A 23,353-nucleotide genomic window follows, 5' to 3' on the forward strand; every position below is an offset into this window, starting at 1 on the left:
CCCTCACTTTGATTGAGCTTATTAACCTCCGCGGCACCACTGATGGTTGTTGCAGAGTCGTAGCCAGCACGGCTCATTAACCAACCCTGCAAGCCCTGGCAAAGCGCCATTTCTAAACAAACCAGTGAACCTGTGTAATTAAACAACTCGACCATAACGTTCACATCAGGGGACTCTGGTTTCCTCTGAAACTTGTTACTGTGGGAGATTTATCACTGGAAGTTTTTGTTAGCCCTTTGCTGAGTCTGTCTAGACAAGGGGGAACACACACGGGCAGCGAAGGCAACGAGTGAATTAACTCTTGGATGTTTTCAATATGGAGAAGTCCTTTGGCCATGCTTACACTGTAGGGTGGGTTTTAAACTAGTAACTTTCTGCAATAGGAGGACAGGCTTAAAAGCAGTGATCTAGAAAGAAAGTACCTCTGGTACTAAAAATCTGGCCTATCTTAGGTTGTGAGCCTTGCAGAAATGATTGGGTTGCCAAGTAGGAAACCTAAATTTAGGCACCCACATGGAGGTGTTTCCAAGAATGTTAGGGAGCCTGCACTCATTCTGTGGTCAGCAGAGATCTGGTGGACATGTAAGGGGACCCTGGAGAGCTGTTCGGGTGCAGGAGTGGAAAGGCTTTCATGGCTCAGTTGACTGTGTTGACTTGGCTTCCACTGATTACAGCAGGAACTCAGAGGAACTCAGCTAATTGTGCTTTAAATCAAATCCTCCTCAGTGAGGGCTGGTTTTTGACAAGAACCACTTTTTTGTGTACTTGCAACACCTATTACAGAAGGAGCTTTGACCCTTACTGAGATTTCTGAGTGCCGCCATCATGTCATCACCACAAAATGAAGAGAAGTGATACAATGTAAGTTAGTGTTTTCTCAGGGAAAGCTCTTATTGAAGCATGAATTAAAACGTCTCCAACAAGACCCTTTTTTACGCATATGCCACATTAGTGTGCACACATTAGGGACCGGTTAGGTAAGCATTAGGACCTTGACCCAATAGTAACAACAGTGTCTTTACAGTTGTGCTGTAGAAGTGCCTAAATACTTGACCCTGAAAAAACCTCCTCTAGTGGATATAGCTCCTCTCCTGAAGGGCTTGAACCAATTTAGTGAGTACTGATAAGGATGGGAATTCAATTAGAAGAGATTCTGAGGGGTAGTGTCTTATCCAAGGTTGCACGGCACATTGGCAGTAAAAAATCCCGCCACTAAATCAGCTTTTCCTGATCTCCAGCAGTCCCTGCATGCTGTGTTTGACCCAGACATGCTGTTTAAGTCCTTGTAACATTTCTGGTATGAAATATTCTTCCTCTCTTTTTTTTTTTTTTTTTAATCTTTAAGTAAGTGATGCTTCATCAAGCAGGAGTTAAAATCTATCTTACCTCTCAGTTTGCATTATATTAAAATCCTGTTACTTTGACTCTGCAACAACAACTTTTCAGAGGTCACAGCAAGAGGGGTTCTTGCAAATTTCAGCTGTGGAGTTTCATTGCCCTTAAGATGTAGCTGGAAAACTCTATTAAAAATCAGTTTTTGTAACTAAGAAGGGTAAAATCACAGTAAAATTACATCGTCCTAAAACATGTAACTGATCACTTCTAAATTAGGCTATTATTATTATTACAACATTTTAACCTACAATTTTTTATATGATGAAAAACCTTATCTATAGCATCATTTCAGATACCGTTGATGATGTACTACATTCACATCTCTTGTAACTTTGCATCGGAAAAGATATCCTAGGTATCAGTTTTGCTCAATCTTAACCCAGAAGGACCATGAAATTGAAAAGGCAGGCAGAGCCTAGAAAGACCTGTGAGATAAATGCATTCAATGGCAAATACAAAGAGGCCTGTCTTTTCTCTAAAGGAAGCCCCACACCACCTTACATTGCTGAGTGCATTCTTTTTTAATTCCCCCTTTTTCTTTTTACTTTTTTTTTTTTTTTGGAAGCTTGGTATTTTAAATTGTGGGTGATGAAATTTAGCAGAGCACAGTCCAAACATTAGCTAACCCAAGTCCCCAGATGACGGTTGTTGGTGCTATTTGGCTGTCACACATTTTATCTGTGTGTGTGTGTGTGTGTGTGTGCATGGTCGTGTGAATCCTGCACACATACCTCTCCCTGAGAACTTGGCACTGGTTCTTCGGGAGCTACTTTGGAAGGGAGTGGATCTCGTCTAAAGAATGAGAGAGAGGAAAAATAAACAGTTTTTGGCTAGACAGGCGAGATAATGATGTCTTCCTTTCCAAGGAGGGGACACGGGGTGGTCCAGCATGCTGCCAGCATCGCTGGACTTCCAAGGCTTATTTTCAATCCTGTTTCACTGGGACACAGGGCATTTCACAGAATCTGAACTTCTCTCAGATGGAAAAGGAGGTCAGAGCTGACCTTTTAAAATGAGATTAATAGTCCTTGAGATTGCGTGAACTCCGAACAAATTTATCCCAGATGATGGTGAACTGAGGCCCTATCACACAAGAAATTTCTCAGGCATAAAACACCAGTGTGAAATCCAGAGCAATGCTTAATTTTTGATCACTTATAGCAAACACCAAGGCCAATGAGATGTTGTCCTGTATTCCCAAGGTTTTTGCGTATCAGAGGAGAGCGTGAGATTTGTTTGTTGGTGAACCCCTTGAACCTTGGTGGTACCTTCTGGGTTATACAGATGATGTGTCTTTCAGGGCCTTGCGTGGCAGGCGTGGTGGGGCTTACCATGCCACGGTACTGCCTCTTTGGAGACACGGTGAACACGGCGTCACGGATGGAGTCCACAGGCCTGCGTGAGTATTTGGGATGGTCCCTGCGGCGGGTGGTTGACAAACTTCTCAAGAGAGACAAAGAAACGTGCATCTTTAGTTATAAGCATTGGAATTGAATCAGCTCTGAAGATCAGAGCTCTGAAGATCAGAGCTCTGAAGATCAGGTCAGCTTTTAAGACCCTCCCTTCCAGCTATGGTCCTTTGATTTGGATCCCATTAACCAAAATGAACTTGAATCTTGCCCTAGATTTGTCTCCTACATGGGCTGGATTTTGCTTTCAGTCAGTGCTGAGGACCCTTAATTCAGAGCTGTTCTTGCACAGCAAAACAATGCACGTACCTGTCACGGCCAGAACAAGGCAAGGGTTGAAGTACGTGTGGGCACCGCTTCCGTCATGCTGGAGAGAAAAGCAGACCACAGGCAACAATGTCCTGCAACATGAAGAGCATCATTTGTGATGGGTTCAATTATCAGCAGTAACAACTCCACAAACAAGCATTGGCAGGTCCTAACAAAATCTTGTTTCCCTTCCTTGTTGGGCTTTCTTGATATCTTTCTTAATGGGTTGATTTTCATGTGATTTTCCCCTCAAGTTCTTTATTTTCCTGAGACTTCCAGGTATAAAAAAAATAATTAACAAATAGTCTACATGCACAGAGCCAAGCACTGCAGCAGGTAAGACAGTACCATCTCTCAGCTGCTTCCTACTGTCCCATGGCTGGAGGCTTCTAGTCATGTAAAAAGAGGTGGTGGGGAAGGAACTTCTACCTGTGTTTCAGTCATATGTGTACACAGCTCTGCTGTTTGTTGCTGTCCTTGGCTAAGACATGGATGTATAAACCACAGTGGATGAACTGTGGATGACACAGTGGACAGCTAGGGACAGCCTTGGATGGATTTTAAATTTGCTTTTGATGTTCAGGCTGTCAGTACAAGTTTACTTCCAAAGGCAATGTCTCATACATTTTAATATCTGATCTCTGGTCTCCATTTTGATATTTTCAACAGCTCTAAGAAATTACCCATTATGGCTAGATTACAGCTACACAAACTTTGTGATATTTAATATTAAAATCTTGAGGTCTTGCCAGGCTGGAAATATGTTGCAGTATACATGCCCCATTGGAGCTTTTTCCCTCTTTCATACAATCCTCACATTTCTAGCTCCAGTGATTTTTATTAGACTCATTAAGACTAACAATTAGGCTAATCATTAATTAAGGAAAATTGCCTTTCTTGTGATTATGGCTGGCTTATTTTAAGAGGCATGCATTGCATTTGGAAAGCAGTGGAAAGGAGAAAATACTTTGACAGCAGATTTCTAATGGCAAGACAGGTATTTGAAGATTCTCAAGGTTTAGGTGCTTGAAAATGCAAGTCCCACTGAGACTAGGAGCACTGCAGATACAACAGCATCATTATATATGAATGGAAATATATAGAGATCTACAGCAATAGGAAGATTGTAGGTTAGTGTCTCAGGAAATGTAGCTCAAAGCTGTGTGGTCTTCCTCTGTATATTTGAACTGATTTTCTTCTTTCTGATTATTGTGCAAAAAGGTATGCCTGGAGGTATTCAAAAAATGTGTAGACGTGGCACTTTGGGACATGGTTTAGTAGGCATGGTGGTGTTGGGTTGACGGTTGGACTTGATGATCTTAGAGGTCTTTACCAACCTTAATGATTCTATGATTCTATGAAAAATTTAATCGGTTCATCCTGCATCCTTTAAGGGGGAAAGGAACGCAAGTGACAGATTTGAAACAAAAGTTCAACAAGAACAACAACAAAACTATTTTGGGGGAAAATGTCTTAGAAATATTCCTTGGCTTGTTCACACCAACTCAAATTTCATTGAGTTCCAGCAAGGACTGTAAAACAAGCTGGTGGAGATGGAAATTTAATAAAGATCTCCATCTTTGCTCTTTTTGTTCATAGACTGTTAATGGCAGCTCTGGATGGAATCAGTTGTTGGAAAACCCAGATGGATTGAGATGCACAGCCACATTTTCATTATGTCACCTTGCAAACTCCATCTCTCTGCTCTTCATCCCAACTTTCAAATGATGTTGGGTGTCTGGAGCAGGACAGTTGGTTATTTTTCTTTTCTTTCTTGCTGCCTAGTTATGCTGTGCAAATAGATAAAAATGGCATTCTTGATTCCAGATGGCAATGATGCTGAAAAAATACTTACCATCTTTATTAAGAGCTGGACTTCTATACTTAGCATGTTTGGTGTCCTCCGGGAAGTCCCCAGTGTAGATCTCCTTTCACTCTGTGCTCATTACAGCCCTACTTGGAAGGATCCATCCAGCAGCATCATACTATACATAGAGCACACCCCACAGCTACACGCCTGCATGCTTTGGAACACTTTTCCTTGCCAGCATGAAGCAGTGGGGAATTCTCAGTGTGTGTGCAGTATAGTCATCCAGCTGTTTTGCTTTCCATTCCCAGCTTACAGAATTCATGTCAGCCAAAGTACAGTGGATACGCTTCGGAGTCTAAATGAAGGCTATGAAATCGTACCTAGGGGAAAAACAGAACTGAAGGTAAGAAGGCCAGGGCTGTGTGAAATGCTTCATTGGGGAATCTTCTTGATTAAGGAATTTTCATATCAAGCTCTCGTTTGGCCTTCATCCACCACTCTTCTGCTGGATCCTTCCCAAATCGTCACCATCAGTTGTTTCAGTACATGAGGTAATTCTTGAAGGACCATGGGATCGAACAATCAGCTGTAGGTGCTGGATCTAAGTATTTATTTAGGACTCTATGTAGTCCACTTGTGACAGAAGCTGCTACTTTTCACAGTGTCCAAACAAGACAACACTAAACAATTCAAAAAAATCACTTCTCCCCTTATGTAGTCAATAGGCTATATTCAAGAGGTAGGAGGTTTGCTTGCCTTAAACATCAACAGTAAGAGGTCTGAATATGGCCCCAGGTCCCTCAACAATCTTTCATGACAAGTGGAATGATTTCACCTGAGTTCATATATCTGCACGTGGAGATCTGAGGTAATTACTCCAGGTTTAGTCAATGGAAAGAAACCTTGACATAGTTAGTGGAGATAAATTGGCACTTTAGGAAATTATTAACCTGATTTATTTTCAAGGTCCAGTTTATGTGAAGATGAATGTTGCCCTAGAAGCGTCTGTTTTCCTCCACTCATCCAGTCAAGGGTGATTGATTCTGATATAGATGCCTACATTTCATCAGGTGCATCTCACCTTAAAAGCTAAATCATCAGTGCTGGGAGAGGAAGTTATTAGTCTCATACTCAGCCCAGCAACAGTTGTAAAAATCTCTTAATTAATGATGTTAGTGCTGCCAAATAAGATGATTAGAGATCCTGTAGTATCTCATTTCTGTTAAGCTGTGTAGTTTCAATGACCCAGATCAATGAGGGTCATTTGTAGATGAGTTTGAACAAGGCCTTTTTTTTTAGGGTAATAAAATTCAAATCATCCCTGAAACATTGTGAAGGAGACCCTAAGATTTCCAGTCATGCTCTATCTCTGGATATGTATGAAGCCCTCAGAAACCCAGGGAGGAAGTTATATATTGAGCAGAGGGTGGTCTGAAAGCTGCTCTTTTTCTAAATTTTTGTTTTTATTTTAGGGTAAAGGAGTAGAGGACACATATTGGCTAGTTGGGAAAAAAGGCTTTCTGAAGCCCTTACCTAAACCTCCTGAAATAAAGCCAGGGTAAGTGTAACTTCATCACTGTTCAATGCATTCATTTAAAGGTCCTTGGTGGAGTTCACAGGCTGAATAGCTGTCTTTCCATGGTACCAGTTTGCAAAGACTACATAATTTTCCTTAGGTGACTTACATTTTCAGGCATAGTACTGGGACTCAGAAGTGATGCAGTGTCTTCAACTCCTCTCCTTAATCCCAGTTCCCAAGAAGTAACATGGAAACTTGCTGCTTTCCCCCAGTATAGTCCCTTGGAGATGGAGCACCAGGGAGTTCCTACTCTGTGTGCATAAGGGAGACACACAGGTAGGGACACTTTCATAACTCTGATCTCATTAGTGTACAGGTGACACTCAGATTTTTCTCTCCTTCCATCAAAGTCCTGCAGAAAACACCAGCTTCATTCACCATATAAACATTTCTTCCCTGTAGCACTGTTCGTTCAAACAGAACAATGAGACTTTGTGTTGTAAAAATATGTCACCGTTATGTAATTAAAGACTTAATGATGTTGTCTCCTTACAAGCAGTGGTGAGCAAAGATTGAGCACTTGAAATTCATTAAGCCTTTTTGTAGCTTTGCAATGCCTGACTCTGCAAACAGAGTACTCCCTGTTCAGCTGTCACATGCTGTATGCCTGGAAAGAATGTTGTGGTCAGGACATAAATAACAGGAGTAGGATTTGTTTGACATGAACAGTGTAGTCACCCACATTAAAGCTAGTCAACCTTGACTCCCTTTATAGTCAACAAAAAGAAATACATGCTCAGGGGTCTGATTCGACTGGCCTGCTTGGACATCTGTATTAAATGAATCGTCCTTGCAAGATGGCTTTTTGTTGACTGTAAAGAGGTCCTACAGTGACTAGCTCAGAGATGGATGTCTGACAGCAAACAAGGTCTGTTTTTATTTTGACTCTGACTTCTCCTGAGAAATCTTGTTCTAAGTTTTTCCTCATTTCCTCTTAGTAAAATGAAGACTGGTTTTGTCTCCCTTTCAGGAGATGGTTAACTACTGGGGCAGTTGCATATAGGGCAGTCCATGTGCTCAGAGCCCTCCCAGAGCTTTCTTGGAGTGGCATGGAATTAACAATATTTTGGGCCATAACTTTTCACTTGAGTGTCAATATGTGTGGAAGATAGAAAGTTACTGGAAGATAATTTTGAGAGACAATATTTTTTAGGCTTGGAGGCATTTTGTTGTTAATCTCTGATGGAAATGGGCTATTGAGTAATGTGTGTTGATACTAATGACGTATTGGGAAATACAAAAATTGGAGGAGCTTTGCCAGATTAACAAGGTGGGTTGGCTTACCGTGCAACCAAAGAAGCACCAAGACTTCTACCTTGAGAGTAGGTTCTTCTCATCCTGGTTTTACCATCTAAAAATCATGTGTTAGGCTTCTGTTAACTGTTGAGGTTCTTTCCATAACCCTCAAAGAACCTGTCCTCTGGTCATGTGTGTCAAAGTCAGACTTATGTAGGCCCGAGCTGTTTCTTAACATGTATTGTAAATGGCAGAAAATACATCAAGTCCAGGGGGACAATATGGGGAGGCAAAAAATTTTCCCACGTACTCAGCATCAGGGGATCTTGAGCATCCTTGTGTAACCTCAGAAGAATCCACCAGTAGCACTGCAGAGAGGGGGGTGATCTTCTGCTCTTGCCCCAACACCCTGATCTTCACTCTGTTTTTGCAGTTTTTCTGTCCCCATAGAGCACCATACGGCAGTTGAATGAATGTGAAAGTAATCAGAGAAAAAAGCAAAGTTATATGAAACTAAATCTGTCCTAGTGAAGGGTCAAAATTAAAGCTATATCCTGTAGAAGTCAAATGGCATCAAGAAGTAACTGGCTGCTTAAGCAAAGCAAATATTTGGAGAACTGCCCCATGCACAGGCTCTGCTATTATCAGAGAGGTGTCAGGCATTATGTCTTATTTTTCCAGCCTTACCTTGCTGGTTCAATTTTATGCCAGTTTATGAGAGGTTGAAAGTTGTTTCTCTGTTATGTCTATATGTTGGCCAATACAGTGGTTTGAAGACACTGCCTGCTATAATTCTGTAGGAATTTCCTCATCTGTGGGCTCTTGTGGTGAGGAAGGAGCTACTGAACAAAGTCCTCTTCTACTCATTTTTTCACTCTGTCCTGAATCAACTCTTCTTCTGTTTAGGTCTTCCCTCTCCATGAGGTCTTGCACAACACAGTCCTTCATATCTGGTGAGATCAGTGGGCAGCAGCAGATTGTCTCCTCCTGTTCATAAGAGCAGGGGACACATTCCTCAGCACTTCATTCTATGCATTCCTCGTCACTTAATTCCTCATGACTCACTGAAGCTAGCATCTTCCTCTGAGAGGTGTGCTGGAGACTTTCAGTCCATAGTTTGGCTTGCTCTCTGAGCTCTTGACTTAGACCACCACAGGGGATCACACTCATTAAGTATGAAATAGCAAGGAAAGGGGATTTGCTTCAATCAAGTAAGCTTCAGCTTCCATGGTTCTTAGTGCCATGACAAGTCATAGCCCTTGAGATATGGAGCATTTCAGGCCTTCACTGCAGTGATTTGTGGAAAAGGCAGCAGACAGCATTAAAAAAATGTGCTAACTTGCTATTATTTCCCATGACGTAAAACCCATCAGCCAATCAAAGCTGTAAGCACAGTCCTTGCAGGAGGATTTCTTGACATATGAAGGCAATTTTCCAGCTCTGGTAGGCACCGGTAGCCTACCAGATGATCAAGCAGCTCATAGAGCTGTTCATAGATGTCCAGGGACAAATCAAACTTCATTATCCTACTGTGCTTGCAGTAGTCCTGGCCCCTTAGACCTGCAAAATGGTCCTTGACCTTACAAAGATGAGTTTATACGCAGGTTAGAAACCAAACTTCAGCAAATTTTAAAATATGGAAGAACATTTAATTATGTCATTGGGTTGATACTAATGGTACAGTAAAATACTGTGATAACAACCCCTTCTGGTATTGCTGAAATTGCTGAGAGAATACATCTGATTGCCTAATAATAAATCTCAAGCCACCAAAAATGACTAACAAAGGAACAATTGTTGCACCTACATAATTTGAATTTAATTGATATGCATCAACCTCTCTGTTTAATCCCAGTTACAGACTCATTTGAGATATTAGTTGGAACATTCTCATTGATTTCCATTGTCTGCACTAGGCTTTCATACCTTTACAGTTGTGTAAGGATGTTCAGATAAATATACCTTACTCTTAAAACCTAAGTGCTGTGGGTGAGGTGGCTCACACAGGATACAAAGCATTTTAATTAAGAACAAAGGCAGTTCAATTAGAAGACCTAATATGCTTCTTACCACCCCTACTTTCTTCCAACTATGCATAAAATCAAAAGGCTATTCTTAAAATTAACCGTATGTGAAGCTGCTCAGGGTAACTTATGTATCTGTTTTCAGAAGTAAGTATCTTACTGGAAATCAAGCAAGAAACCCTTCAACATGCTCTTTTTATGGGGTAGGCTGGAAGTTCAGTAATAGTCCCAGGACACAGGAAAAGTGCAATTTTAATATCCAGATTGCAGTGCTGGCTCCTGCCCCAGAGAATTTTCCTTTTTGAAGGATAATCTCCTTCTTTCTAGGTCTGGTCAAATCTCAGTTTTACCTGCTTTACTTGGGAGTTTTAGATTAACTTTATATCACATAGAACAGGGCAGGCAGTTCAATAGGCTCCTTAGTCCTTTCCTTGCTCCAAGGCGAATTTCTACACCTTCCCTGGCAGATGTTTGCCTTGTGATGGATATTATATCTCCTTCTTCCTTGCAACTTGTTAGGATTTATATTGCTGCATCTCAGGATCTTGTGGATTGGGTCTCCATTGTGTAATAGCCACAGAAGGCAGAGAAAAACCTTTCCACAAAAGTCTGCCACACGAAATAATAACAGATTAGGGTGGACATAGACAAGTTGTAACAAGATGATGAGATAGCAAAAACAAGCATGCTGAGCAGTTGAGAAGCAGCTTACCTGTAGGCTAGATATTTTTTTGAGATTTCACAGTCAGATAGGTTTGAATGAAGGCTGTGAGGTTTATTTGAGAGTACACCAGGAGACTAATTTTGAGGTTGAAGAGCAGCCATGGAAAAGGCACAGAATTGCTTGTTTATAAATGTGTGATATTGGAGTTGGCATCCTGTGATGCTCTGGGACACGCAGTACCTTGTCAGTATTGGGACACTTCTCTTGTTCAAAACAGCAGAAAAGATATGAGGTTACACAGATCTAGCAGATACAAGCCTGACCTGGACTAAATCACAGATGTATTTGGCAAAGCACTAGGAAAAATTCAAGCGGTAATGAAATTCAGAAAAATAAAAGCCAAGAGCCAGAATTATGTTAATTTGCAGCTCCAGGAAGATGAGTGACATAGTTGGTCTTCTGATTTTCCAACTTTTACCATAGTGTTTCAGAAATCCTTTGCTCTAGTACTGAATACCATGCTTTCAAGCAGCAGGATCCCTCTATCCCAGGAGGTAGTTTTATCTGGAAACTTTCCCTTCTAAAACTATTTTAAACTAGTTATAGAAAGCTAACTAGAGGGGAAAAAAAAAAAATTAAAAAAAGAGAGAGAATACAATTCAGCGAAGAAACATACAGATCATGGGTCCTCTCAAGGTTTTTTAACCATGAACCCAGTGCCCAGAGAAAGAGCATATAAGAGTTTTGGATTTTTATCATTAAACCCAAATCCCTTCTTCTGTATGAAATCATTCAGTAGGTCCTAAGTCCAGAAGGGCTAGGAGACCACCTAGTCCACCACCATCCCCAAAGATAAGTACAACCTAACATGAGAAATCACTAAAAAATTAAGATGTAACCAGGGATAGGAGGAAGTTTTTGGGCTCTCCTGTCCTCACATACATGAGGATCAACCCTAAAGAAAGCACTGAGATACTTGTTTGAAGATGAAATGGGTGAGAAGCAGTGAAGGATACTCAAAGAATCCATCTACCAACACCAGATGAGAAACATCTTTTTTATGAGCCAGGAAAGAGAAACCTACTAGGACAAGATGGCTTCTGCTTCTACTCAATACAAAGCTCTCATTGCTTTGTCTATGTTGAGGCACCCTGGCAGGATGGGACGCCATCTTCACAGAGTCTCTAGTGTTGCTATTGCTGTTCATGTGTCTCCGTGGGGGGATAAGTGAAAAGATTTCCATTCAGGCTCCTATTTGAAGTTTTTCACCCAATGCACTTTAAAATCAGAAATAAAAGAGCTTGTGAAGCAAATAGCGGTGAAAAACATTTGTTGTCCTTACATAGCTGGAATTATACAACAGCATCACAACATTGCCAAAATAAACTTTCTATAAAATATAACAAGAGTGATTTGGGGAAATCAAAGCATCCTCTGGCTCATAGTCTTGATCACCCAATGTCAGGACAGATGCTTTTTGCTTCACAATCAATGCTTTCTTTTAAAATTATTTCTGAACCCCTAATACAACAGAAAACTGAAGAAAAAGAAATATTCTGGTCATGGTGATGGCATAATGCAGGCAAGAAAGCATAATTTTTCTCTGAAATCTGACTGAGGGGAGAAAGGGAATAAAAGCCAGTGACTCATCTCCCTTTGAACAAGGCTCTCTGATTTGGAATATGATTGCTCTAGCCGATATATTTCAACAAAATCTTTTTGAGCAAGCTGAGGTTTCTGGAAGATCTGGCTGGAATATTAGATTAGAGAATTACTGCTGATAGCAAGAAACCCTAAATTCAGTGTTGAGAAGGGAAGCAAAGGCAGGTAGTGGCATTGTTTGGCTGGCAGATGTGATTCAATGTATCGCCCTTTCTTCTGTGGATATTTCTATGGATTTAGGGAAAGCTAGTTCTGAAACTGCTCAGGACCTGGCTGGCTTTGTGGAACGTATTCTGGCTTGCAGGTATGGCCTCAGGCATGGCTGAGATGTGCCCAGATGTGCCTGGATGTGCCCGGTAGTTTGTCCTGTCGCACCCAGACAGGCTGAGAGGTGGAGATCCCTTTGAAGGATGGTTTTGCAGAGGGAGAGCAGCAATCAGCACCTTGGCAGCAGGTGAGGCTGTCAAGAGTAGGTCCTGGCTACAGAAGTTCATTTGAGGATATTCCTGGATCTGCCCACACTTGCCTTGAAAACAGAAGCAAAAGGAAGCCCAGCGACGAGTGATCTGAGCTGCCTGAACAGGAGCCAGCTTGAGTCTAGGAATGTTTTAATAGTGTTGCACCTGCTGCATGGGCTGGCCAGGTGAGGTCTCTATCAGATCAGGGTACGCTGCTCTCCCTCATGCCATCTAGGCAGGCTTGCTCATTACACAACAGCCCAAAAGTTCTTTACTGTGCTGAGGGACAAGAGGGAAGAGTACCAAGGAGAAACCATTTCAGAGCCAGCTGCTGCTGCTTTTAATCTCCTCTGCTCCTCAACCAACCATTTCTACAAAGCTACCAGCCACTTACAGTATGAAAAACTGGAGTACAAATAAATGTGGGTTAAAATAAAATAAAGGACCTCAGAAACAAGTAACCCCAGAGACAATCGTGACTGGTTTAAAGACAAAGGCGTGTGGGAGGCAGTCAGTGAAAGGGCTCCAGGTCTGGCTGGAGCAGGACCACAGAGCTGAGATGTAATGGGCTGCGCAGGGTACCTGTGCCTTGCAATCGGGCATGCATTGCTCCACCATACAGGTTTATGGAAAGCGGGGATAAGAGAAAGAGAAAGAAGGGCAGAGAAGACTACATTTGCATCCATATGACTCAGTTCTCGAGGCAATTTGAGTTGCAGTTGTTCTCACCAAAGGGTACAGAGCGGCCAAGTCATAAAGAAGTTCTGTCTATAGGTCTGAGCCTTTCCCCCTGTAGCTGAGAACTAGAAGTTGTGCTGGCTGCCTGAGGTTCAAGCCAGGGGCTTGTGTTTCAATGCTCAGAAACAGATCATTGTAACACACCACATTCAGAAAAGAGAAGATAAATTCACTAATAGTCCAGAGAGCAGGTATGCTCCAGAGAGCATGTCCAGGATGCAGGACCTTTCAGATTTTCTCCCACTGGCTTTGGAAACAAGGTGGTGGGAAGAGAGGACCTTGGAAAAATAACTGACTTCAGACAGAGGGGTGTTGCAGGAGGTTGGGATGGAGGTTGCAGAATCAGCCCTCTCCAGTTGCTCAGACAGTAGTGAGCTCAGCAGATGTGTCAGTGAGGTTTCCACTGGATATTTCTTCTTGTTACTGTGCCGTGGATGAAGATCAAGTTATTATCAAAGGGTTATTTGGTATTTTTGTGAGCAGTGTTTGGAGGTGGAACTCAGAAAATCTGATATTGTGTTTGATCCCCAAATACTCTGGTCAGGTCTTCACCTTCTGTGGGTCACAACCTGCTGCACTATTGTGCAGAAAAAGGCAGCAACTTCCTCCACTCCCCTGTGGATGAAGTCCTGCTGGGTGGACTTAAAGAGCAAGCCCCTCACGTTATCCATGTGTGGCTGAATTTTGGTACTGCTTGCATAAAGGGGCTGGAGACAAAGTATTCCTCTTCCTCTCCAACTGGTAGGATTTCACCTTATTAAAAGCTATTTACCTCTAGCGTAAACATCTCCATCTGAACTGGTCATCTTACAGATCTTTTAGAGTCAATTCAGAGAAACAATCACTTCTGGGTGCAGCTCTTCTGCCCCACAGAGGACATCCACTTTGGGATAAACCCCTGCTGTGGTCCAGCAGTGCCTGCTTCCCTCCGCTGGCTCAGGAAAGAGACCAAGATATTTGGCTCAGATGGAGACATCTCTGTTGCAGATAGCTAGATTTCAGAGAGATGAATCCCACCTGAATTGTAGATTTCCAGAAGAAGCCATTCCTCAGTCAGCCCATCAGGATTATATCCTCCTGGCTTTTCTGTCCTTGGGACCCAGCCATAAAAGCTCCAGCGCTCATGGGAGGTTTATAAACAAGGATCAATGTTTCTATAAAAAGGAAGGATGTTCCCAGAGCTGAGGATTTGGGTAAGGCACGAAAGTACAGCTTGGTTAGATGTTGTCATTTGTAGGACAGAATTGGCAAAAGAGGTGAAACTTGATTCTAGTCTCCCTCAGGAAAGGCTGTTAAAATTGTGCTAAGTATTCAGGGAAAACTCTCTGTCTCTAGGGACAGTTAAATAGGATTTCCATTTGGAAGTGTGCCCATAGTTTTGACAGCTGAGAGTTTCTGAAAGCAACACCCCTGCAAGACCAAAAGGCACTGACACAGGAGCTGAACTAACCAAAGCCAAGATCTTCACAGCAGTTTTGTTCTGCTCTTCCCTTTGATGAATGAGAGGGAGGATTGGAGGAATAATGGAATAATTCTCCCAGGATTCATCTTGTCTAATAGATTCAGGATACAGCCATGATAGAGGTCTAGTTTGTGCTCCTCAATCAACAATGTCATTCATCTCATCCTGGGAGAAGTGTCTAAGATGTGTCAAGAGCCCTCTGCAAGTGCCTGGCAGGGACTCTTTATCAGGGAGTGTAATGATAGGACAAGGGGTAATGGATTTAAACTAAAAGAGAGTAGATTTATATGAGATCTGAGGCAGAAATTTGTCCCTGTGAGGGTGCTGAGGCCCTGGCCCAGGTTGCCCCGAGAAGCTGTGGCTGCCCCTGGCTCCCTGGCAGTGTTGAAGGCCAGGTTGGATGGGGCTTTGGGCAAGCTGGGCTAGTGGAGGGTGTCCCTGCCCATGGCAGGGGGTTGGAACTAGATGGGCTGTGAGGTCCCTTCCAACCCAAACCTTTCTATGATTCTATACAGATTACAACAGATGCCTGTCTCAGAGCAGGCATCTAACTGTGGGATACTTAAATTGGCTAATCTCACCCTTCGCAGTAAGTCAAGCTGAAGTGATACAAGAGGGTAAAAAATAAAAACTGAGCCAGGCCCAATATTTGTTTTCCTTTTTTGCACCAGAAGACACTTACCTTTCACTTGGTCTCCATTACAATCTGTTCTTTATTGCAGATGAAACTGAATTGGTTCTTTCTCTAATGGCCTACATGTTCACTGCAGGTGTAGAGCTCATGGGTTACCTTCGGAAGAAATTGCAGAGTTCAAAAGGAGGAAAGCTGAAAAACTCCTTGGCAAAAGGGCCTAGATCTGAGGTAGTAGCTGTAGGACAGTCCCAATGTAGCTCTGCTATTTAGTGTCTGCTTATGTGTTATTTGTCTGCACTTTGCTGATTTTAGTATCATGCTTTTCTTTTTTTTTTTTTTTTTTTTTTTTTTGGTCAAAATATGTATTATTCTTTTAAAGTGTCTCATTCAAAAGGTGCTCAGAACAGCAACAAAGCTGTCTAAAGGTAGTAGTAGCCTTGTTGGGTGATTTCCTAGCAAATTTATGACCTGTTATCACATTCATTCCTGAACAACACACAGTATTACAGTGTTTACCTGCAGTGTCTTATCGATCCACTGGATGTCGATGTGCACTGTGCCAGGAAGAGCCCAGTCCATGGTAAACACAGAGATAAAGCTGGAGTTCAAGCCTGGAAGCATCCAAATTGCCTATTGTTGCTTTCTTGTCATGCATATCTCCTAGTGTAACTCCATATCTCATGACATGAAACAGGATGCAGCTCTGTTATTCATCACTGTGTTACCTACTGGCATGAGGAATAAATATGGATTTAGTAGGATTTGGTTGGAATTCAGAAGTTCCAGGTAGTGTAACAGCATGACCTGAAGTGCCTGATCAAATAAGTCCTACCAGAGCAAGGCTGGCATATAAGCATGCACACCCACACATGCACATAGAGGGTCTGATGTCCTGTGAAAATCCTGTATGGTTGGGGGGGGTTTCAATAAGATCTCTGAAAGCAGCAATAACAGTTCTGCTCAGTGCCTCTGAACTAACTTTTACTTAATTTCCACTTCCTTAGATAAAGGCAGAGGGGGATGAAAGCCCAGAGTGCCTAGATATAGGCTGGTTTCAAACCCCTAAGATACACCATCTCAAGCTGATAGATTACTCTAAAGACTAAAGCTCCATCCAATTTTCTCACAAGGATAACACCCAGAAGAGAAATTTTGGCTGTGTTCCTCTTTCCCAACCACAACTTTTAAAGATTCAGGGAGTGTTACTAGGCTGTTTATCTCCCATAAGAGATCTTTAAATTTTTGTCTGAGGCTCTCCCTATTCTAGGAGCTGGGCAGAAATTCCTCATTTTAAGAAAAGATTTAAATATGGGACACACTGTGCAGAGACCTGCATAAGCATTACCATATGTGAACACTCCCTTCTAAATATAAGCACAGAAGACCGCCCTGCTGATCTACACCTATGAGCACAAGCTACTCCTCCAAGGCCAAAGAGGATCTCTCACTTGGGTTAGCCCTGCTTGACAAAAACTGCACGTATACTGATAGAAAAATATTTAGCACATACATCACCCACAGACCTAAACTCCTGTGCTGAAGCAAGGCTGATCAGCAGTACATTATAGAGAACAGAAGGTCCTCATTAGCCCACTTGGCTCAATTCATGGGAAACAGCAGAAAAATCAATAAGGCTCCAAATACCTGGAGCTTTTCAGCAGTCCTAGTTCAATCATTCTTGTGTGCATGAAGCTTTCAATGGAGGCAATTATGTCCTCAACAACCACTTATTCCCAGGTGCCTGCTTGGTGGCTTAGTGATGTTTCCAGCTAATATATTTTAGATATTTATGATAAAAGGAATCATGCCATCAATAACCTTGGTTTTCCTTGATAGCAATAAAGGGATGCTCTACGCAGATCTCAGATGTAGTGACCTATAGTCCATTCACCCAGTTTACAGTCCCATTAGTCTGGGACCGTAAACTTAGCAGTCTCACAGGGGCCTCGCTGTGATACGATGGGGATCCTCATCTCAGCACTTTTGGAGCATTCATCTGGCCTGGAGTCTAGAGGGAGGCCAAGACTCTGCTCCTCATGCTCAGAAAGTGAATCCTTTAACCTTGAAAGAGTAACTGTGGACTCCGTTTTTCTTGGTGGACACCTGTTTCTCAAGACAAATGATGGTTCTGACTGGATCTTGACAAAAAACGTGCAACAAAGTATGAGGAACACCAAAGTGCACCTCCAGTTTCCTGGAGATAAGCCTCTTGGCTATACCACTAGTGATCCTTCCACTTTCTCCTGCTGTAGGATATAGGATCTTAACATGGACCTACCAACCCACGCATGAAAGTGGGATTCAGCCTGGAGCACCATGGTTGTCTGAGACACTTGTGCAAGGCTGGCAGATGAAACAGCAGCTGAAGACCAAGTAGGATAAACCATGGCATCTCAAATACTGCTAGACAGTATCCTCAGGCAGCTGAATCCCACCCCTAGCATCTTACAGTGCTTCTGATATGGAGAAAGGGATTTCTCTCCTTCCTTCAAGGCCCAGCAGAGAACTGTCCCACAGAGAGAGCTCAATGACTCCCCGTGATCCCTAGATTGATCTCACTTTAGAGATGAGACTTAGACCCCATGCAAGTCATTCAGAGCTCATTATGGAGTTCAAAGGGGCAAGATTTCACCACAGTGTGGTTGGTAGCTGCCATATTTATGGAGGGATCCATGGTGTATAGATCTTAGTATCACCTATATCGCTCTTTGCTGACCTTTAGATATAAAAGCATACAGGTAGTGTGTCCTGCATGGACAGAGGACCGGTCTGGGATCCCCTAAAAGTAGCAAGGGTCAATTTCTTAAGTTATTTTCTCTCTTATTTTTCCTCAAGACTTTGCCTCTCCCTCTATTCTGACCTCTCATCCCATGAACTCAGCTTAGTGACAGGAGATCCCTCAAGGTTCTTTCTTGTTCAGGAAATACAATAAATACCCAAGTCATTGCATCTTACTGGCCAAGCCATAGCCTAGCAAGGTATAGCTGACCAGCAGTTGAGATCTGAAAACTCATTCAGGACAGGGTTTTTGATAAATATTCTCTCTGTCCTCAAAGGTGAAACTCACACCTACACAGAAACCTGTACAATTACAGCTTACTCCTTCAGCCCCACTGCAGGGATAATCTCAGATGATTTTGCCTCCATGATCTCTCCAAAGATTAAAACCAGAAATGCAGAAACCAAACACTCACTTCTATTGATTTTTGTCCCCATCATATCTTTCTTCTCTTCCCTCTTTCTTCTACTCTGCGTGAGCTGCTACTGCTCTCTTATTATGCAGGAACATCTCCCAGCAACACACTGGAAGGCATATCTTCTTTGTCTAACACCAGAAAGGGGTTTTTGGGGTTGATTTTTTTTTTGTTAGTTGGTTTTGGTTGGTTGGTTTGTTTGTTTTTAAAAAAGAAGGGGAAAAAAAAAAAGGCATTTCTTTCCCCTGTTTCCTCAGTGGTTGCAAAACATTTGTGATCATCTTTAAAAAGGACATCAGCTATTTCTCATAATGTTCAATGAATGAATTGTCAGGGTGGATCCTCCACTGAATCCTAATCCTCATTGGGTTGATACATTTGTGCTTTCTTAAGATTCAGGCATTTGCCTTTAGATTCCTTTTCTGTTTTTTGCTCTTGGTTGTCCTTGGCCACCCTTAGCTGTCCTTGGACTCCCACAGAGTGTGCAAGTGAAGGGATTATGGTATGTGTTGAGTTTGAAGATCCTGGCTCTTCTCTTGTTGCATCCGGATTTAATAGCCAGTCCTCAGGGACAGGTAACCAGACCATCAACCACCATCTGCAGAACTTTAGGTCAAATAATAAAGTACAATTCCCTTGAATGATAACAAAAAAGCATTAGATATGCAGTGCTAGAGTACAGGGTGTCGGAGTGGTCAACCCTGCATACCTGCTTCTGGTGCCAGTGCTATTAGTTGACTTTGCTATAGTCTTACATATACTTTAAAGTATATGTATATACTTTATAGATATCTAATAGATACTTTGAAGACAGCTCATCCTATGCTGTCATTAAGGGCAGTTTCATTAGGCCGCTTAACAATTCCATATTAATAATTGGTCATTAGTGTGAATAGTCCTCAGGCCTAGTAACATTCGTTCCCTTCCTTTTGAGACCTCATATCTTTCGCTCTTGGGATCCTGCTTCATGTAGTTAGTTTTACATATATTTCTCTTCTAAAGTAACTGCTTGTTCATTCTACACGACAGTGATGTGTACAATTTAAAACCACATATATATATATATATGTATATGCACAACAATTTCTCAACTAGTCCTTTTTAATATCTACATAATCACAATGGTGTTATTGGTATGGATTATGGTTCTTTTTTGTTTACAACAGTTAGAAGATATTTTCTTCTATTATACACAGTAAATTTAATTTCATATGATGCTTTATGTAGGACAGGACAGCTGCAGAGTTGAGACTTACCTAAAGCCCTGCCATTCACTGAGCTTCTGGCCTTCTACAAGTCCTTGATGTTTGTTTAGTTTCTGAAACCCCCATTATCTTAGAATCATAAAATTGGTTAGGTTGGAAAAGACCTTTAAGATCATCAACTCCAACCATTAACCGTACACTGCCAAGCCCACCACTAAACCATGTCCCCAAGCACCACATCTATGCATCTTTTAAATACCTCCAGGGATGGTGACTCAACCACTTCCCTGGGCAGCCTGTTCCAATGACTGACAACCCTTGCAGTGAAGAAATTTTTCCTAATATCCAATCTAAATGTCCCCTGGCGCAACTTGCGACCATTTCCTCTCTTCCTATCACTTGTTACTTGGGAGAAGAGACCAACCCCCACCTGGCTACAACCTCCTTTCAGGGAGTTGTAGAGAGCCATCAGGTCTCCCCTCAGTCTCCTTTTCTCCAGGCTCAACAACCCCAGTTCCCTCAGCTCCTCATCAGACTTGTGCTCCAGCCCCTTCCCCACTCCGTTGCCCTTCTCTGGACATGCTCCACCACCTCAATGTCCTTCTTGGAGTGAGGGGCCCAAAACTGAACCCAGCACTCAAGGTGTGGCCTCACCAGGGCCCAGTACAGGGGGACAATCGCTGCTCTGGTCCTGCTGGCCACACCAGTGCTGATCCAAGCCAGGATGCTGTTGGCCGCCTTGGCCACCTGGGCACGCTGCCAGCTCCAGCCAGTCTTCCCCAAGCCTGTAGTATTGCCTGGGATTGTTGTGACCCAAGAGCAGGTCCCAGCACTGAGCCTTGTTGAAACTCATACAGTTGGCCTTAGCCCATCAATCCAGCCTGTCCAGATCCCTCTGTAGAGCTTTCCTACCCCCAAGCTTACTTCTAGTCAACTGGATGATCTGAGATGGATGTCAGGGCTTTCTGGTACTCTGCCTATCCTGTCTTGGACTTGGTGGGATCATGGGGCTGTCAGAGCAGCTGGACCTTCAGATTTCTCATTAGTGGCAGTCAATGACCTCAACCACAAAAGAAATACAGCTGATTAAGAGGGAATCTCTGTTATTACCAGCTAGGAACTTTATCAGTCTTGTGATGCACAGCTAGGAATGGTTTTCATGAGCAGCTGAAGCCCTCTGGTTGTTTTTACGTAAACATAATTTATGTTTGTAAAGTGGATATCCTTGGATGAAAGCTCTATGTATCCCATTAACCCATGCAACAGCTCCAGCGGTTGTATGGTCTGCTGGGACCACCACATCCCTGCAGTTCTCTACCAACATCCCTCCTTGCCTGATGCTTCCTGATGGCTTTGAGAACATCTAACATTTCTGCTTTGTCTGACACAAAATGATGCAAAACAAAATGCTATTCCTTAGCAAGCAGTGTTGCTAATTCCTCCTCTCTTCTCTGTTTTACAGCTACAACTGGCCAGATGTGCTGACCAGGAAACTCAAATCTGTCCTGAGGGACACAAAGAGGACACTGACAAAAGCCACCTTTAAAGAGCTGGGGAGCACGAAGGGGGCTGGAATAAGTATTGAAGAGGATGAAATCTGAGAAGAGCACAGTAAAGAACTAGTAAGATCAGGATGGACACCTTGAAGCCAACCCAGCAGAGGAGCTCACATCCTCCATTTATTTATCTTCCAGCAAATGCAGTGTAATTGATGAAGCCTCTTAGCTCTTGCAGAGGGTCAACTTGAGCAGGCAGACGAATCCTGACCATCATCTCTTGTGAAACTGTGTGTGTGCATTTTTGGCAGGGGTCCACTGGGGAGGAAAGTGATGGTGATGGTAGCCCCAGCTCTTCATCAGCATCTGTCGCAAGGATGAGCCCAAAGAATATTTTAGCTAGGGCTGCATGGCAGCACAAACATGTCCGGCTGCACTTGGACTTGGATTCGAACTATAATGCCGAGTGCTAAAATTGTTTAAGTGTTTTGCATTGAATAGATTTGTTGTTGTTGTTGTTTTAGGAAAATCTAGTTCCATTAAAATCAGTGCAATTCAGAAGAAAATGTTTCTGACAACAACAAAAAATATTTTTTACTCCCCCACAGGGGAAATTCTGAATCAAAATGTTTTGTTCCTGTATGTCAATTTAAGCTGAAACATTTTCTTTTAAATTGACATTTCAGCTGCAAATGCCATTTTAATGCTATTTTCAAACTGAAATGGCAGTTTTGAAATGAAACAGTTTGGTATGAATCAATATTTGTTTCCAAATGCCATAATATGATTCTGCTCAAAATGTCAAAATATGCCATCTTCACAATTCCAGATCTAAACTGGAAGAACATTTTGTTTTACTCTCTACACACACACATATAGCATATCTAAGATATTTTATGCTTTTCATCCCAAAGCAGGATGAGAATGGAATGCCAAGATACTGGAAAACTGAGATGCAGAGAATGACATTCTGTAGTTCCTTTAGCTGAGTAATGCTAATAGGATATGAATTTTCTTTCCCGCAAAAGTGGGGCTGAGGGAATGAAAAGTACATCACTTAAGCACTGCAAAGCCTGAAACACAGCACTCTTTTCCCTTCCCAATCTCCAAGTGGTCTCAAAGGCACTTGTCTTCAAAGTAAACCTCCCAGTGGGTAAAAATACCTTTCCGCAAAGGGCTAGCATCTGGCGTGTAGGCGCTCCTCACAGAGCACACTTCATCAAGGTCAAATAATTTTGTTGTTGGCTACTTCTTCTTCCAGGTTTTTTACTCCTGTTCAACATCTGGCTTCTAACAAACTCCTGGGAATTGCTGTTCTCTCTTCTGCAAGGCTGAGAACAGCAGATATGGTAATTTAATCAATATTACCACCAGAAGGTGCTCATTGAAAACATGGAGACCTTTCTCAAGCTCAGTTTGAACTCGTTAGAGCAACCAGAGCAGATTTTTATCATTCAGATGACAAATAGGAATCAACAACCACTCACCAAACCTTCTTTGGTTATTGCAAATATCTTTATGAAACGAGACAAGCCAGAATCCATAAAGCTAAGGAAGATATTATTTTCACAACTAATTCGCCGTAGCAAGTATAAAACACGTGTGCTGGGAGAGTAAGGGCTGTTAGGAGTATAAACATCTGAAAAGTGAAAATGGAAGGGCAATTTGTTAATGTTGTTTAATAATGAGATTTTTCTCAGTGGCACCTGGTTTTGTGACAGCAGCTTTTGCTTATTTTGTGATCAGAATTGATATTCCAGGTGGGACAAGTTCGCCCTTGAAAGACATCTGTCTCATCTGGCTCATACGACACCTGAGTTTCAAACAGAGCTTAGGAAAGCTTTCACCTTCTGCACTGTGCTCACCCTCTGTTTGCAAATTCATTCAGGAATAAAGTTCTATGGAAGAGACATGGGCCACGCAATTCTGTCTAAATATACCTCGATATACAGTTCTAGGGAGGGATATAATCTGGATTGGTCTGTGCAAATGTGAGTTTAAAATCAAATAATTTCTGCATAATTCACGTCTTTTTCATCATTTTCCCACGTTAAAAACGTTGATCAGTCACGTTCTGT

The 23,353-nt window shown here is 42.3% G+C and overlaps 1 protein-coding gene across 1 annotated transcript in view; it reads left to right on the forward strand.

Moving 5' to 3' along the window:
• GUCY2F (guanylate cyclase 2F, retinal) overlaps positions 1 to 22,031 on the forward strand; it is a 48,245-nt gene extending 26,214 nt beyond the window's left edge. The window contains exons 15-18 of the mRNA XM_075742562.1: positions 2,696 to 2,794; positions 5,232 to 5,326; positions 6,396 to 6,481; positions 21,242 to 22,031. Coding sequence (XP_075598677.1) covers positions 2,696 to 2,794; positions 5,232 to 5,326; positions 6,396 to 6,481; positions 21,242 to 21,380 — 419 coding nt within the window. The 3' untranslated portion in view covers positions 21,381 to 22,031. The remainder of the gene's footprint in view (positions 1 to 2,695; positions 2,795 to 5,231; positions 5,327 to 6,395; positions 6,482 to 21,241) is intronic.
• Positions 22,032 to 23,353: the final 1,322 nt, after the last annotated feature.

Source organism: Balearica regulorum, chromosome 1 (assembly GCF_011004875.1).
Source record: "Balearica regulorum gibbericeps isolate bBalReg1 chromosome 1, bBalReg1.pri, whole genome shotgun sequence".
In the NCBI taxonomy this organism is placed as follows: Eukaryota; Metazoa; Chordata; class Aves; order Gruiformes; family Gruidae; genus Balearica; species Balearica regulorum.